The sequence below is a fragment of the Lytechinus pictus genome, chromosome 19 (genome assembly GCF_037042905.1).
Source record: "Lytechinus pictus isolate F3 Inbred chromosome 19, Lp3.0, whole genome shotgun sequence".
In the NCBI taxonomy this organism is placed as follows: domain Eukaryota; kingdom Metazoa; phylum Echinodermata; class Echinoidea; order Temnopleuroida; family Toxopneustidae; genus Lytechinus; species Lytechinus pictus.
In genome coordinates this window covers 9,796,374-9,813,002 of record NC_087263.1, presented here as the reverse complement: position 1 = coordinate 9,813,002, position 16,629 = coordinate 9,796,374, and the positions used below count along the sequence as shown (strand labels likewise).

General features: G+C 34.3%; 1 protein-coding gene across 1 annotated transcript; it reads right to left on the bottom strand.

Moving 5' to 3' along the window:
- Nucleotides 1–5,304: 5,304 nt before the first annotated feature.
- LOC129278366 (uncharacterized) lies at nt 5,305–16,021 on the bottom strand. Its single transcript, XM_064113931.1, has one exon. It carries the CDS (start codon nt 14,263–14,265, stop codon nt 13,270–13,272), a length of 996 nt encoding a protein of 331 aa, XP_063970001.1. The 5' UTR covers nt 14,266–16,021; the 3' UTR covers nt 5,305–13,269.
- Nucleotides 16,022–16,629: the final 608 nt, after the last annotated feature.

The following is a 16,629-nucleotide window of genomic DNA, read 5'->3' as shown; positions in this document are numbered from 1 at the left end:
TAAATTGATAAGTGAAACCCAAGGTTTTAATGATGACGCCGATTACGATTATGATTATAATGATTTGCTCATTGACATAATAATGAAGATAATAATAAAATTGATCATAATATGATGTTCATACTCCCGATTATTAAGATTTTAATGATGACGATGGTCATGATAGTGATGACCGATGGGTGACGATGGTGATAATGAGATTAATATTGTTAGTATTTTATATTGTATTTTTATAATGCCTCCTCACAGATAACCCCCATGGACTTGGTACAGAGCCAAAAATCTATGAATAGTGAGGGTACGGCCAACCCGGTTTCTGTTAGGCAAGCCCAATTCAAAAGAAATTGAACTATGTTGGTAACCTATTGAAACCGGGTTGCCCGAACCATGGACCCATTAAAACGAAGGAACTCTATATTATTAATGGCTCTGAAATCCGAACTCCTAAATCCCCCTTTGGCGACGAAACATTCCTAGCAGCCAGTACCTTCCCCTTCTTAAATGCTTATAAAATTTCGGGGGGAGCTATCTGATATAAGTGAAATCGTTATTTGAAATTTATTATAAATTATACTGATAACTGATAACCATGACTTTGATGATTGATATAGATCCTGTTGCTCATAATGATAATGATGGTCAAAATAAATACATTACAGAAGTTATCACTTTGTTTTATAGGCCTGATGAAGGCCATAAATATGGCGGAAAGCTTGCCGGAATAAAAAGAAACATTACCTGGAAGAGCTACCCCTATCTCATTATCATTTCTTTCACGTGTCGATTTCATCAAACAACGAGTCACTGCACACGGTACGTTGAGGGCCCCCTTTCATTTTCATGTCCTGAAGAGCATGTTTCTTAACTCGCTTTTGTGGATCCGTGGTAGTACAGACTGCTTTCCCGTTTCCTTACCCAGTACCCAGTGACGTACAGGGTGGGGAGGGGGGCTTTGGGGGCGCTTGCCCCCGACAAAAATAATACGATAATAATAATCATAACAGTAATAATAAAATGATGATAGTAACAATGAAAATAATCATGCTAACAACAATGATTTTAATACACGACCAAGAAAAAGGAGAAATGGAAAAGGAAGGAAAGAGAGAGAATAGTGATTATTTTCTGAATATTTTGTAAAAATCTATCACAAAATTAGATTTTTAATGAAAAAAATGCAATTTTGCTCACTTTCTTCCCTCGCTCGCAACTTTCTTTTTAATTCTGTTGATACGCCATATCTGCCCCCCCCCCCATAAAGTTTTGGCTCACTACACCAGTCTTGATACCTGCCATCGAAACAGACTGGAAACGAACATGACGAGCCTATTAACAACGCCCTCTTCCGACGATGTCGTCACCTCCAACTTCGACTCACATCTAGGATTGAAAGGACTAATAATGGCAAATTATTCAAATATATCAGCTCCATAAGAAGTACCCCTAAAGAATAGAATACGAATAATGTACCTGAAGGACTCTCGTTGCACAAAAGAAATGTTTTCTTGGCCCTAACACTGGGCAATAGCATTGCACACTTTTAGAGGCACCTCGCCAACTACGAAACATCGCCATAAGCAGTGATCAACAAAGAATAGAGTCACTTGAACCCAAAATTGAATCAGTGAAAAGAGAACTTTACGAAAATCACACTATAAAATATGACATCATCTGCACCACACAGGCGAAACCTTGGAGACGTATAAGCACACTTTACACGCATTAAAGAGGAATCCAGACTTTGTCATAAAGTGTTTTGTTGGAAAGGATAAAAAAATAAAACAGAATGGTGAAAGCTTGAAACAAATCAGACAAGCAATAAGAAAGTTACGGCTGCTTTAAAATATTGAGATGCCTAAAACTATGAAGATTTTAAATTGGCAACTGGGTAAGCAAAATAAGACAATGGGCAAGGACAACTTTCCCATAGGCCATATACTTAATTATCAGGGGTTTGTGGTTTTTCTCCTAAGTTTCCTTTCCCCTTTGGCTGTCATCTATATATAACCCAGGTAGTATATTGTTTTATGTCCTCATGAAAGAAAATATAATTTGAAGTAAAACTTGAAAAATGACATTTTAGCCATGTTATGTATTGGAGTACATGGGAGAGTAGTCCTTCCCTTACATCATTATGACGTCACTATGTGGCCAATTTGAAGTCTCCATAGGTATAATGATTACCAATACATTTTTCTTTCTTTCTTATTATTCGTCCGATATTTTTCAAACTTTCACCTATCAACTTGTCTGAATTTTATTTTTCCTCTAAAACATGTTTTTATTTCGGTTGGATTCCCCTTTAAAGACAAATGAACTCCATCGAGATATCAACACACAAATATCATGTAACACTGCGACACCACCAGCACCCAATTAACTAAACCCTACATCATATAACACAACGACTTCAACTAGAAAACGTAGTCTGCATGAACAGACCCTTGGATTTCGCAATTCGTTAACAAGTGCATAATACAGATTCTGAAATAGGGAGACTGGATTCACTATATACTGTGGCTATCAAGTCTAGTCTTGTCTTTAGAATGGTATAATTGGTTAAAGTGTCAAATATGAGTCTGTGTTTGCACTGCAGACGAGAGAAAAACGCACCAATGACCACTCCCACTTCCACCCCCTCCCCCCCCCAATACCATATACATGTACAGCTAATCCACCAGCAACCACAATTATAATTCTATCCAACTATCACGAGGTCTCAAATTCTGCACTGTCCCTCCCCATACTGATAAACACCAACTGGAAATATAGTGGATCTAACCCCTTCTTTGCTTGCGTGCATGTGAGGGTGTGTGTGTGCGTGTGTGTGTGTGTGTGTATAAGGGTGAGCGTGTGCGTTTCTTATTGCTTGTATGGAATCACTTCTGACAATCTGACATCGAGTTCCGACATTTATAAATAAAAAATTATTACAGTAGACATAACATTCCCATGAGTCTCAATATTTTAATTCTAAAAAGGGGGTTAGATCAATAAAATGAAAATTTAAGAATTAAAAAAAGGAGACCCATAGATTCTTTTTTTTTGCCAAATTTGAAATTATATTCACATGGTTGGTTATTATTTGATTTTTTTTTTACATTTGTAAACACTGCAATGTTAAAAAGTCAATTAGAAGACATACGTTTTATCACAATTGCTAAAAGTGTAGTGAACACCCTTTTGAAAAAAAATCAAACGAACTCACCGCTTTTTAAAATGAATTCAATTTTCTAGGCCAATTTTTGAAATGCTTTTCTAGGAGTTTCAAAATCAAAATGTCAATGATGTCATAATCCTACAAGGGTTGCATTAAGATCCATTTCAAATTATCTTTTTCTGTAATTTGCATTAGAGTTGTTTAATAAACACCTTTTAGTATCAATTATTCTTGAGTTAAATTTTATTGAAAAGGTATGTGCAATTATGTTTACGAACTCATGTAAGATTATGACATCATTGGCATCTGGGGTTCAATCATTGCAGTCATGCCTTACTTTGGCGCAAATAAGAATTTACATCACTGCAAAGAATACCTACTGATTATCCAAACGTGAAGAAGTACCACATGTATATGGTATCAAATTATTTGGGAGAAGATACTCTTTCCAGACACAAAAATGTTTATTCGTTCATGACATACTTTTTATTAAACTGGGGATTTGTGAGGTGTGAAGTTGTGTTTTTACTCACACGGTATATTGTTGAGCCCTGCCTCAAAATCAACAAGTATGAAAATGTTCCAATTTTGTTATGTTTTAGATATTTAATTGTGAAGTCAGGTAATATAAATATTCCATGTAATAACGTTTGTTTCTCTGGGCTCGCCAAATATTGTAGTGTTGATGTCTGCATTCAGCATGCAGGAGTGCATTTTGTGGTGGGGTTCACTAGTTCACTGTAACATATAAATATAATGTATATATATGATTCTCTCATTCAAATAAGAACATATGCACCACTCAAGTAATATTAGACCATCACCTCACTTTATTTGCAAACTATTATCTGTAGACATATCTGTAGATATTACATTCACCTTTCCTTGTAAAAGTACCAACAAATGACCGAGTAAAACATGCAAGTGAAATCAATGGTTATACATTCAATAAGAATTATTGTAGAAAGTATGATACGCCCCGTGTACCACTTACAAGATAAAGAGCGAGAGAGAAAAAATATTTTTTCATTGATGATAATAAGTAAACAATAGTACGCGACACTGATATTAAAGAAAGGAATTATAAATTTCGTTTCTGTGTACATAATCTTTTCTACAATATATACAATGACAATCATGATAACATAAACTAATATTAGAGACATATGAAGAAATTTGTTCCAAATGGGCTACATCCACTTTTGGTATTTTTCTTTAAATCAAGGTTTTTAATTCATCACTTTCCCTTAGCCACAGCTGTTTTTATTTGATGGCACTATCATCTTAGATTAATTAAATCATGTTTTTTTAAATCTAGCATTCATTATCATTTTCAATATATTTTTTTAAATATTATTATTCATGGATTTAGCTCCTTTTGGAACAAAACCTTAGTAAAATTACATTTTTTTTCTAATTTGAACATGTTTGTTATTGAAATTGAACATCAAACACATAAATATGGATAACAGAGTACATTTCACAGCTTTTCTGATGTTTATTTACTGAAAATTACAAAAAGAAAGAAAAAATATATTTTGTCATCTTCTCTAAGGACGGTGAATTTTCGATATCTAATCCAAAAAGGAGCTAAGTTCAAAAATATTCATAAAAATTGTAAAATTCTGTAATTTCCATCACAATTTGCACTAGAGGTGTGAACATATAGCCACAATATGTACCTAAAAAGTGAATGCATAACTTTATGCAAAATAGGGAAAAAGCGTATACTGAATGTTGCTCACTTTGGAACAAACTGTTTTGGATTTAGCTCCTTTCGGAACAAAACTCAAATTTGCAATCAATTTGTACCAACCTTTAAAAAAAAATTCAAATGCGATATGTTGCATTTGATTCCCATGTCTAAAATACCGCATACATTCGTAATTCCGAAGCTTCGTTATTCCGAGGGTTCGTATTTCCAAAGGTTCGTAATTCTGAAGGCTCGTTAGTCCGAAAACGAAATAAGGTTCGTTGTTCCGAAGGTTCGTTAGTCCGAAAACGAAGTGAGGTTCGTAGTTCCGAAGGTTCGTTAATCCGAAAATGAAATGATTAACTAACCTTATTTCGTTTTCGGACTAACGAACCTTTGGAACAACGAACCTTATTTCGTTTTCGGATTAACGGACCTTCGGAACAACAAACCTTATTTCGTTTCCGGATTATCGAACCTTCGGAATAAGGAACCTTCGGAATAACGCCACAAATGTTCGGATTAACAAACCCTTTTGCGTTTTCGGATTAACGGACATCGATATATAGGCAATTTACGTGTTTCGGAATTACGAACCTTCGGAATAAAGAACCTTCGGAATTACAAAGTATAACCTAAAATAAATATATATTTGTATAAAAAAAATCAATTTTGGTCAAAAGAGAATTTAGCCCCTTTGGGAACCAAGCTCGTCATATGCAAGGCAATCATGGCTTCTGTTAGACTGATAAGATAGTTGTAATAAATCACCTTTTCAGAACAGCTTCCACTAAAATTATGGAAAACTGTATGTGAAAATAGCAGAAAATATAAAGTATCGGTAAATATATAAACCATATGACATTCCGCTCACGGTGACAGACCACTCCCTACCGAGGAAGTTTAAGTCCTTTTTTTACACAACACACCCAGGGAAATTTTCATGTCCCTGCACAGACATAACTGTTTAATGAATAAATCATCACTAATTATTAATTAATGTTAATAACTAGTTATGTATGTAACAGTACTAGATTGTTGTCCGTTAGTAAAGGATAAAGTATTCATCTACTTTACACACCCTACTAGATAGGTGTTAAGTAATTTTTCTCTGCTTTTGCAAATGTTCACACCTTATTTTCGACTAAAATGATGAGGAAATAAAATGTCTTCTAAATAAAGAATGAAAGCTTCACACTATGTACAAATCTGCGTATGAAAAAAAAATTAATGGAAATGAGCAAATACAGACTGGAACCTGATGATTGCTTAAGATGAATAATTATTGAAAGATGATATTGAATAAGATTTTCAAGCAACTTATATTTATTATTAATAACTGAAAAAGATACTTTTCTCAATTTAGTAAACATAGCAAGATAGTAAGCAATTCTCAAACAATTTTAATTTTAGTGCAATCCGTGCATTACACATCTATTTGATGTATTTGATATACATGATGGAAATTAAATGAATTTTCAGCGAAATCTTGATTCGAAAATGTAGATTTAGATTTAGATTTAGATTTTATTTCCGTTCAACAATTTTTTCAAAATATAATCAAAGTAACAATACATATTCAATATAATCGATAATACAGACAAATCAATGAAATTTCGTAACAAATGTTGAATATAAATTAAACAAAACTACAATTTGTTGCAGTAATATTATCAATAAAAAGAAACAAGAAATGAACGGAGGGACTTGCCAAGAAAAGCAAAAGCTTGTAGAGAAGGCAAGCCCCTAAACTTAGTTTCAATACTAATTATAAACAAACTATATATACAACTCTATACAAAAATCGAGACGGACACAGAAGACAAACTTAAAACAAGTAATCCACAAATATCAAAATAAAACGAATAAGCGACAACAAAAATAAGAGAAAGTAATTCAAATAATAATAATTACAGTGGTAACACACACAAAAAAAGTACTTACAAAATCATAATAGGGAGGGAAAAGTGGCAAAGGAAAGAAAGAGGGAGATAAGGGAGGTGCAAATAAAAAGTGCAAATGAAAGGAGGAACATGGCAGGTGCACAGGTCGTAATGTATTGTATCGTGTTGTAGTGTCGTTTTTTTTTATAAGTAAAGTTTGACAAATTTATTGGCAGTTAAAGGTTAAGTCATTATGTAGTTTTAGTTTAGGTTATGTGTTAGCTTGACTTGTTGGTGTGGAGTATTGACAAATGAGCATCTTTTTAAGTTTGCGTTTAAAAATATTAAGGTTTGTAGATTCTTTAAAGTCGTTGGGCAGGGAATTCCAATACACAGGTCCAAAAAAGGTAAAAGAGTTTTTCGCTAATATAGTACGGGTAGGGGGTAGGTGATAACAATTACGTTGTCTCGTTGGGTAATCGTGTATAGAGGAGTTTTTACAGAACATATTTGAAAAAATTGTTGGGATATCATCTTTGTTTAGTTTATACATAAATTGGGCGAGTTGGAAAAGATATAAATCACTCACTTTAAGAATATTATTTTGGAAGAATAGTATATCTGTGTGTGATCTGAATTGGGTTTGAAAAATTATTCTAAGAGCCTTCTTCTGCAGCAACAGTATTCTTTGTAATTGTGCTTGGATCGCACAACCCCATGCCAAAATGCCATAATTAATGTATGGTAATATTAATGTATGATACAGTGTAAGTAAAGTGTGAGATGGGAGAAAATATTTGAGTTTGTTGATAATTCCGATGTTTCTTGAAATTGTTTTGCATATATTATTGATGTGTGGTTTCCATGATAGCTTATTATCAATAGTAACCCCCAAAAATCTTGTCTCTGAAACATTTTCAAGAACAGTATTATCAAAAATTATGTTATCAGGTATTGTATTTATTCTGTTACTAAAAAGCATAAAATTCGTCTTTTGTAAGTTAAGTGATAGTTTATTCGCCTTAATCCAGTCAGTGACATGTATAAGTTCTGAGTTTACAATTCTTACAAGTTGGTTTACGTTATCATGAGAAAAGAAAATGTTCGAATCGTCAGCAAACAATACAAATGTTAGTAAATTTGAACTTTTTTTAATGTCATTAATATATGTAATAAAAAGAAGAGGACCAAGTAAACTACCCTGTGGTACTCCACATGTAATAGGAAGAGTAGAAGAAACAACGTTGTTGACTGACACAAATTGAGACCTGTCTGTTAGGTAGCTCTTGAACCACTCCAAGGCCTTCCCCCTGATACCATAAAAAGAAAGTTTATGAAGAAGTATATCGTGGTTAATGGTATCGAAGGCCTTGGAGAAGTCCAGGAAAATACCAACAGTATGACAACCTATATCTATGGAAGAAGTAATTTTATTAATAAAAGTCAAAATTGCATGCGAGGTGCTATGATTTTCGCGGAAACCAAATTGCGAGTTCGAAAAAGTATTGAATTTATTAAAGAACGTAATTGTACGAGTATGTATAAGTTTTTCGAGAATTTTAGATAACGAAGTGAGCAATGAAATAGGACGGTAATTAGAAACAAGTTGATTATCACCTTTTTTGTAAAGGGGGATGACTTTGGCTATTTTCATTAGGTTAGGTACCTTCCCTGTGTTCATAGAAACATTAAATATGTGGACCAGAGGATCGACGATAGTTAACATAATTTTCTTAAGTAGGAAGTTAGGAATACCATCGAAACCTGGGCTCTTCTTGGTCTGTAGATTATTAACAATATTAATAATTTCTCTTGTGTTCGTAGGATTAAAAAATATAGAGTTTGGATTTGGGTTGTCAAGAAAACTGTTGAAAGATTTATGAGTTTGAGGGACTTTGCTTGCCAGATTGTTGCCAATGTTTGAAAAATATGAATTAAATTCTTGTGCTATTGAGATGTTGTCGTCGGTAGTTGTATTGTTTACTTTTATTTTTGTTATAGAAGTACTTTTTTTGTTTTTGTTTAATGCTCCATTAATGATTTTCCATGTGTTCCTCATATCGTTTTTGAACAAATTGAGTTGGGAGGTATAATATTCTCTTTTTGCAATGCGTAATAAAGTAGTGAGTGTGTTTTTGTATGAAGTATATTTAAAGCGAGATTCGTTACTTTGTTTAGTTATGTATTTATAGTAAAGGTTGTTCTTTCGGTTGATTGATCTCAAAAGTGATTTAGTAATCCAAGGGTGGAGTGGAACCTTTTTATAATTTGATTTTCTGTTAGTGGTAAAAGGAACGTGAGTATCTAGAGAAGAGTTTAATTTGGAAATGAAAAAGTTATATGCGTCATCAACGTCTGTGGATTCAAAAACAGTTGACCAGTCTGTTGTATTTAAATTATTAACTAGATTGTTTATGTTGTCATCAGTTATCTTTCGAAATGGAGTATTGAATGCTTCTTTCATGATAATTTTATTTGTAGATAATTTAGCAAAAATTGGAAAGTGATCAGTAATGTCACTAAGGATAATACCGGCTTTGGGAATTTGTTGAGTTATATTACTAAAAATGTTATCAATTAAAGTGGCCGAGTTATCTGTCACTCTTGTCGGTTTAGTGATAAGCGGTAAAAAAGAATATGAAAGAAACATTTCAAGAAACTCATGTGAGGTGCTGTTTGAATTACAATGTACTAAGTTAATATTAAAGTCACCCATAAAAAAGCAATCTTTATTTTTCAAAACAGGATTTGATAAAATTTCATTAAGAGATTCTAAAAAAGTATTTATATTAGATTGAGGGGGTCTATAAAAAACACCAAGTACTAAGTTTTTACCTTTGGGGTTTGTGACTTCAACAAATAAGGTTTCTAGAACGTCGTTAGATATGGTCATGTTAGCTATAAGAGTATGGTCGTATTGTTGCGGTATGTAAAGAGCTACACCACCCCCAGGTCTTAGCGTTCTATTGTTAACAATCAAATCAAAATCAGGGAGTGTGAAGAGGGAACATGGATTATCAGAGAACCATGTTTCGGTTAAACCAATAAATGAAGATTTCGGAAACCGGTTTTTATCTAGAAATAGTCTAAGTTTATCAAAGTTTTTACTGGCACTTCTGATATTGAAATGGAGAAGAAAAAAACTTTCGCCAGTGTTATCTGATGTAATGTATGATTTGAAATGTTGTTCTGTGAAATAATGTGATGTAGTGAGCTGTCCGAAGTGATCATTTGCATCCAAATTGTAATTAAGATCGGATGTATTATTGTCCATAAAATTCTGTATATGTGCATCATAGTTGGAGTTATCATGATTATCTAGTGTGCGAGTAACGCCATGTTGCGCCGAGAGAGACAACAAGTCATCGTTATTTAGAGAGCTAAATGGAAACCTAGAAAAATCCGTCATTAGCAGGGGAGATGGTGGTTAAACGAAACCTAAAGGAAGCAATACACTGTGCTATGTGCCTGTTCCCGAGTATGTGTAGAAGAGGAGAAGAAAAAAATGTGTGTCAGTGAAAAGGCAATAAAAGAGGAGTAAAAGAAGAAAGAACAAAAATAAAGCAGGGGAATTGAACACTAGTGTAAGATATATAATGACCTTGTGCAGTGCAAAGTTTGGAGGGGGGGGGGGTTGGAAATAAAGGTGATGAAAAACAGGACAAAAATGAAAACAAAGCAAACTTGACTGATCCTTAGTGAATAACTTAAAATAGGCCAAATGTAAACAAACAAGCAACAAATATCAACAAGAACGTAAGTAAGCAAACTAAGGCAAGGACAGAAAAAAAAATAATCATACTGTGTCCGTCTCTCCTGAAGCGTGATGAAATCTATCAAAAATAACACACGAGGTCATATCAAATGGAGAGAGCTAAATAGTAATTTAAAAAAAATAGTAATTAAAAAAAAAAAAGCAGGAAGCTGGATTTAAGCCTGTGTGATATGTAGAATAAGAAAGATCGATCATATGAATATACATACAAAAAATCATTGCGTAAATATACGTCAGTGGTAAGTGGTTCTCAGGGAAAAAACAAGAGGCAAAATATTAAAAAGACCCAAAACATTGCAATGATTAAAGATTGTGTTTACGATGCGAGAGCTAGGTAGTTCTCAAATTCACTGCAGGGACGCTGGCGAAACTCATTAACGCACCGATTCTTCTGAAAATGCAGCCAGAGTCGCAGCGGAGAGCCCCAAGGCTCCCGCCGAAAGCCGGCGGACCGGGACAGCAGAAAATTCGAATATTTGCACCACACGAACAGACGCAAACATGTCGCCACCCAGAATTGGAGATTCCGGTGCTGTCCCGGTCCACCAACCCCCGGCAAAAGCCTCACAGCTCCCCACCGCGACCCGAACTGCACCCCAAGGAACCGGCGCGATGCAGGGAGCCTCTACGCGGTAAATTCGATATGTCCAAAATATACCAGGGAGTTTCCCTTCGTCACTGATATTGAATTGACAAATAAAATAACAATTCACTGCATTTAACCCTTTAATGAGTCATTTCCAAACAAAAGAGAAAAGGAGGTCATTAGCAAGCCAATGATAAGGCTTCGCGCTCCAAGCACGCTTAATTAAGTAAAGTTCAATTTCTGATGTAGCCTATATTGTCAAGTTTGCTGGAGCGTAATGAATACAAAATGAGACATCTGCAAAATGTGTTATCCGTATCAAGGAGTAGTAAGCAAATTAGCAATGAAGTGTACTTCAATTAGTCGTATTAACCTTATATAACAAATTTGAAAATTTTGTTCCTGATAAAACTTGAAATTGGATGAACATCAAGCTTAACGTCAAGCACACCTTGGGCGATAAAACAGTATAGGTGTCTTGATAGAAGTAACAAGAGGCGCGTAGCCATGAGTTTGATTTTACTGAAATTGAGTATGATTTTAGGAAAATAAAACGTAGTATATAGCAAATAGCTATTTGCTACTGATCAATTCAGATATATTATTACGGGGAAGAGAAATTACAAAGCAGCATGTTCGAAGTGGGGAAAACTGTACCAATAGAACATAAATCAAATACTGATGACCAACGTGAAAAGGAGATGCGTGATTCTGTTCAAAATAGATGGCAATTGATATCAATCAGAAAGTAAACTCTTTTTATATATTGGATCTCGTTGACACTTTGATTGGATGAACATGAAAAAGAGACAATCATACCCTGTAAGCTTCAACATTGTGATTTTTCAAATTTGGTAGGGAGACTTTTCAAGTTGTGAGAAATTATGATACAATAAAGTAAATGCCTCTATCGTGTCAATGTCTTTTGTAAACACGGTGCTAAAGCGCATGTGGTTTCTAATCGACTCATTTTAAGAAAATCATGAACGTACGAGAAAGGAAAACAATAAAACCAGTGTATATAAGTGATTATATTGCACATATTACAAAAAGAACAAACAAAAAACAGATGCCAACATCATGTGGGATAACGATTCTACATTAAATGAATACAAATGATTGATGGCCGGTAAATCAGAGTGTGTAAGATCCTGCATCCACCCTTAACTGCTTAATAAGACTAAAGTAGTGTAGCTAGATTGTTTAGAATTGGTGCATACTAGGACTTATAAGCACACTCACACAAACATCCGTGTAAGTGATTTATACATGAATCATATTAATAATCTACTTTTGATGAACGAGATTTTTGTGCGATTCAGTTATGATTTCGATTTATAAATTTATGGTTTGCCTCAGGCTTGAACCTAAAGCTAGGTGAACACACAACATGCAAACGAATAAGGTATCTAGATGCATAAAAAACGGATCAATGTTGGGAAATATAAAAGTAGAGCCTATGGGTGAAAGGGTGCCAATTAAATAGATCGTATATAGGCGAGATAAGAATGATTTAGTACATGGTAGGCCTTCTTTAATTGAAATATCCACTAACAGCACTTAGATGTTATAGAGAGTGAAGTATAAAAAAGCAGTTTCCCCTTTTTACCATTTATACGAATAATAACATTGATATCCAGATCGAGGAGATGCATATTGTCATAGCAAAATTATAACGAACATCGAGTTATTTCTTCTCGACATAATTATAGTTGAATCAAAATAAAAATGAACATCAAATTTTCTCTCAAGGAGTCGACATCATTGTTGCAAAAAAAAGTACTTGAGGCTTAATTGACCTGGAGGAAAATCATGAATGCGAAAACACATGAATCATGCGAAAAGATAAAATTCAATCATGCCGTCTTAAGAACGATCGAGGAAGTTATTGATAATAATTGTATAATCATGATAATAGTCCGAGATCTCAGTGACCAAGTTGTAAACATCCCACGAAAAATCAAAACCACAGGTCTTCAGATGATTCGGAGACTAAAATTAATTACTTGAGAAGGATGATATTTCATTATCGAAATGAATAGCGATAAAAAAAAGGAAAAAACGAAGGTGAAAACGTTAATCTCTTTATGTATATTTGCAAAAAAGAAGAAGGAACGTTGCCGTCACAGGGAGATTGAAACTGACCTTGGTTCATACAGCGGGTTGAGAAAATTAGAACACTACTCCAGCGTGACCAATGGTTGTGATGCGAGAGGTGTCGTCGGATGAAGACTCGAAATTGAAAGGGTCACCTCCACGGAGTCGCCATTTTCCTGCATAAAAACGCAATTTGGTTCCTTGGGCGTAAAGGGCCTGGACCTGTTTGGACCATTTACGTTTTTCCTGGAGGTCAGCGCTGGTAAGGTCATCGATGATGAAGAAACTCTGGTTTTTCAGAACGGAGCGAGCTCTTTTCATTACATCAACTTTATCGCGATATGACAAAAGCTTCACAAGAATGTGACGAGGTCTTCCGTTGGTTTTCCTACCGTCACGATGAGCTCGTTCAACCTTCGACGTAATACCAAAGAAAGATCGTAGTTTGTCTTCGGCTAGCGTGATACAATCTTCCTGGTGAGGTTCAGAAGCTGATGAACTATCGGATGAAGATGCGCTATCGGCGGGAAGAGATGTTGGTTGCTGATACTCGTCGATCCCAACCAGACGAATGTTATTTCTCCTGGAGAATCGTTCCGATTTGTTAGTAGCGGCTCCGTTCTTTGCCACTTCTTCTTCCAAGTTCTTGATCCTGGTCTCTAGATGATTTTGTTTGACCTGAAGGTCATTGACCCTTTGTCGCTCGAACTCCAGGGAATCCCCTAGAAGTGACTCAACAGCTTCAATCTTCTTAGCAAGCCGATCAACAGCCCTTTCAAGCATAGCTTCGAATTTCTTTGTTAGGAATAAATCCAATTTAGATTGTTCGAAGTCTTGATCTTGGAATGTGCGGTCAGGCGTAGAGGTGTTAGTTCCGTTAACAGGTGTAATCACGGATGTGTTGGCAGGGCTGCTTACCTGGCTTGGCTCCCCAGGTCTCTGGCTGGGGGTAAGCTGATCCGGTAGAGCTTTGTACATGTTGTGCGAGAACGGGTTTGGCCTTTTCGTTGGTACAGATCCAGTGGTTTTTGTATGCTTTCCCTTCTGAGATTTTCTTAGGTCGTAAGACATCTTATCCAATATAAGATTAGGAACGTTATGTAGTTGTCCTTGGTTGGTAATCCTGCATATAACTGCAATTTAGACCTCAAAACAATGTGAAAATCAGGAGAGACGGATAATTTGCTGTTCTTGTTACGAGAGCGCCATCGTATGTATTTACAGCTAAGTTCCTGTATAAATAAATTTTCGCAGGTCTTGTGAATGTTTACACTTTCATATCATCTAAAAAAGACACTAGTATCAATTTTCTTCAAAATCAAAGATTCGCACTATTTAGTATGTACACATCTGAGCATGACGAAAAAAATAAAATGGAAGCAAAAAATATTTTGAGATTAGAACGCGCTCAGGTTTTATGATCATTCAAAGATAGATTTTGAATAAACTTTATAAGCAATCCTTTTATTGGCAATATACAAAACTCTGCCGAGTGGATTTGGCGCATTAAAAATCAAATATATTATTATTACTGTTATATTATCATTTTCAAATAATATTATTCTGCACGAAATTCATGCACGTCACATCAAGAATGTATTTACAAAATAGTTTCCGTATATTTCTAAATACAATGTAAGCGAGAGAAAATCTTGTTTTGACGTTTGCATGGTATACTCGTTTGCAATATATATAATATATAATTTGCAAGCAATTAGAATGCTTATTTTACCTCATCCTATATATATTTAAAGAACAACAAATAAAAGTATACCTTTTCAGATTGGAATATTTCGAGATCCCTTTATCGTAACCAATTTGAGTAAAGACTATGTACTAGTTTACAAATTCTTTAATCCGCAACCTCAAACATTACATACAATCTGACAATATATTACTTGAATATCGAAGCAATCGAAAATAACGTTCACATATTCAATATACATACATATATGTGTATTAATAATAAATATATAATATTCCGCTCACATTGACAGACCACTCCCTGAAGGAAGTTTAAGTCTTTTTTTACACAAACCAGGGAATTGTTCGTGTCCCTGCACATATATAACTGTTTAATTAGTAAACCATCACTAAATATTGATTGATCTTAATTATGTGTTATTTTAGTCATGGCCCTGGTAAGCAGGTGTGTTGGAGGGGCTGAAGCATCCCAAATTAAAACATGGCGAAATGTAACAAATGACCTATATTTTGTGGTGAAATCCCCCTTTTTGGGGGTGGGGAGGATTTCAACTTTCTCAGTGGAAACCAAAATACCCTCCATTTTAAATTGAAACTTTTTTTGCTTTTAAAATCTACATCAGCACCCCCGGTAAAAAAAACTTTCCTAGGCCCTTATTCATAACGTTGCTCCTCTAATTCTGCACAACCTACGTGAGTAGAGTTAAGTATTCTTAGCATACATATCACATATGAAAACTACAAATTTTTCGCAGCTTTTGTAAATGTTCACACCATAATTTTCTCTAAAACAATGAACAAATGAAATGTCTTCTAAACAAAGAATAAAAGCTTCACACTATGTACAAATCTGTGTATGAGCAAAAACAATGAATGGAAATTAATGGAAATTAGTAAATACAGACTGAGACCTGATAATTGGTTATGATTATAAATTATCGAAAGATAATTTTGACTCAAGTTTTCAAGCAAATATATTATGAATAATGGAAAAAGGTATATTTCTCTATTCAGGAAACAAAACAAGAATGTGAGCAATTCCCAAATAATGTTGATTTTCGTGCAATCCGTGCATGACACATATATTTGGTATAATTGATATACATGATGGAAATTAAATTAATTTTCAGCGGAATCTTGAATCGAAAATGTATTTACAGCTAGGTTTCTGTATGAATAAATTTTCGCAGGTCTTGCGAATGTTTACACTTATATTTCATCTAAAACAAACACTAGTACCAATTTTCTTCAAAATCAAAGATTCGCACTATGTAGTATGTACACATCTGAGTATGACGGGAAAAAAAAGTACATGGAAGCGAAAAATATTTTGAGATTAGAACGCGATCAGTTTTTATGAACACTTACAGATCTTAGATTGAATAAACTTTATAAGCAAGCCTTTTATAAGCCATCTACAAAATATCTTATTCTCAAATAACATTATTCTGAACAAAATTCATGCACGTCAAATCGAAAATGTAGTTACAAAATAGTTTCCGTATATTTCTAAATGCAATGTAAACAAGAGAAAATCTAGTTTTGACGTTTACATAACCAAAACTATATCTTTACAGATCCAAATATTTCGAGATCCCTTTATCGTAACCAATTAGAGTATAGACTTTTTACTTGTCTACACAAATCTTTAATCCGCAACATCAAACATTAAATACAATTTGACAATATATTATACTTGAATATCAAAGCAATCAAAAATAAAGTGCAGAT

Excerpts from the sequence above, each read along its gene's own strand:
- LOC129278366 (XM_064113931.1), bottom strand. The coding sequence starts at position 14,265 with ATGTCTTACGACCTAAGAAAATCTCAGAAGGGAAAGCATACAAAAACC.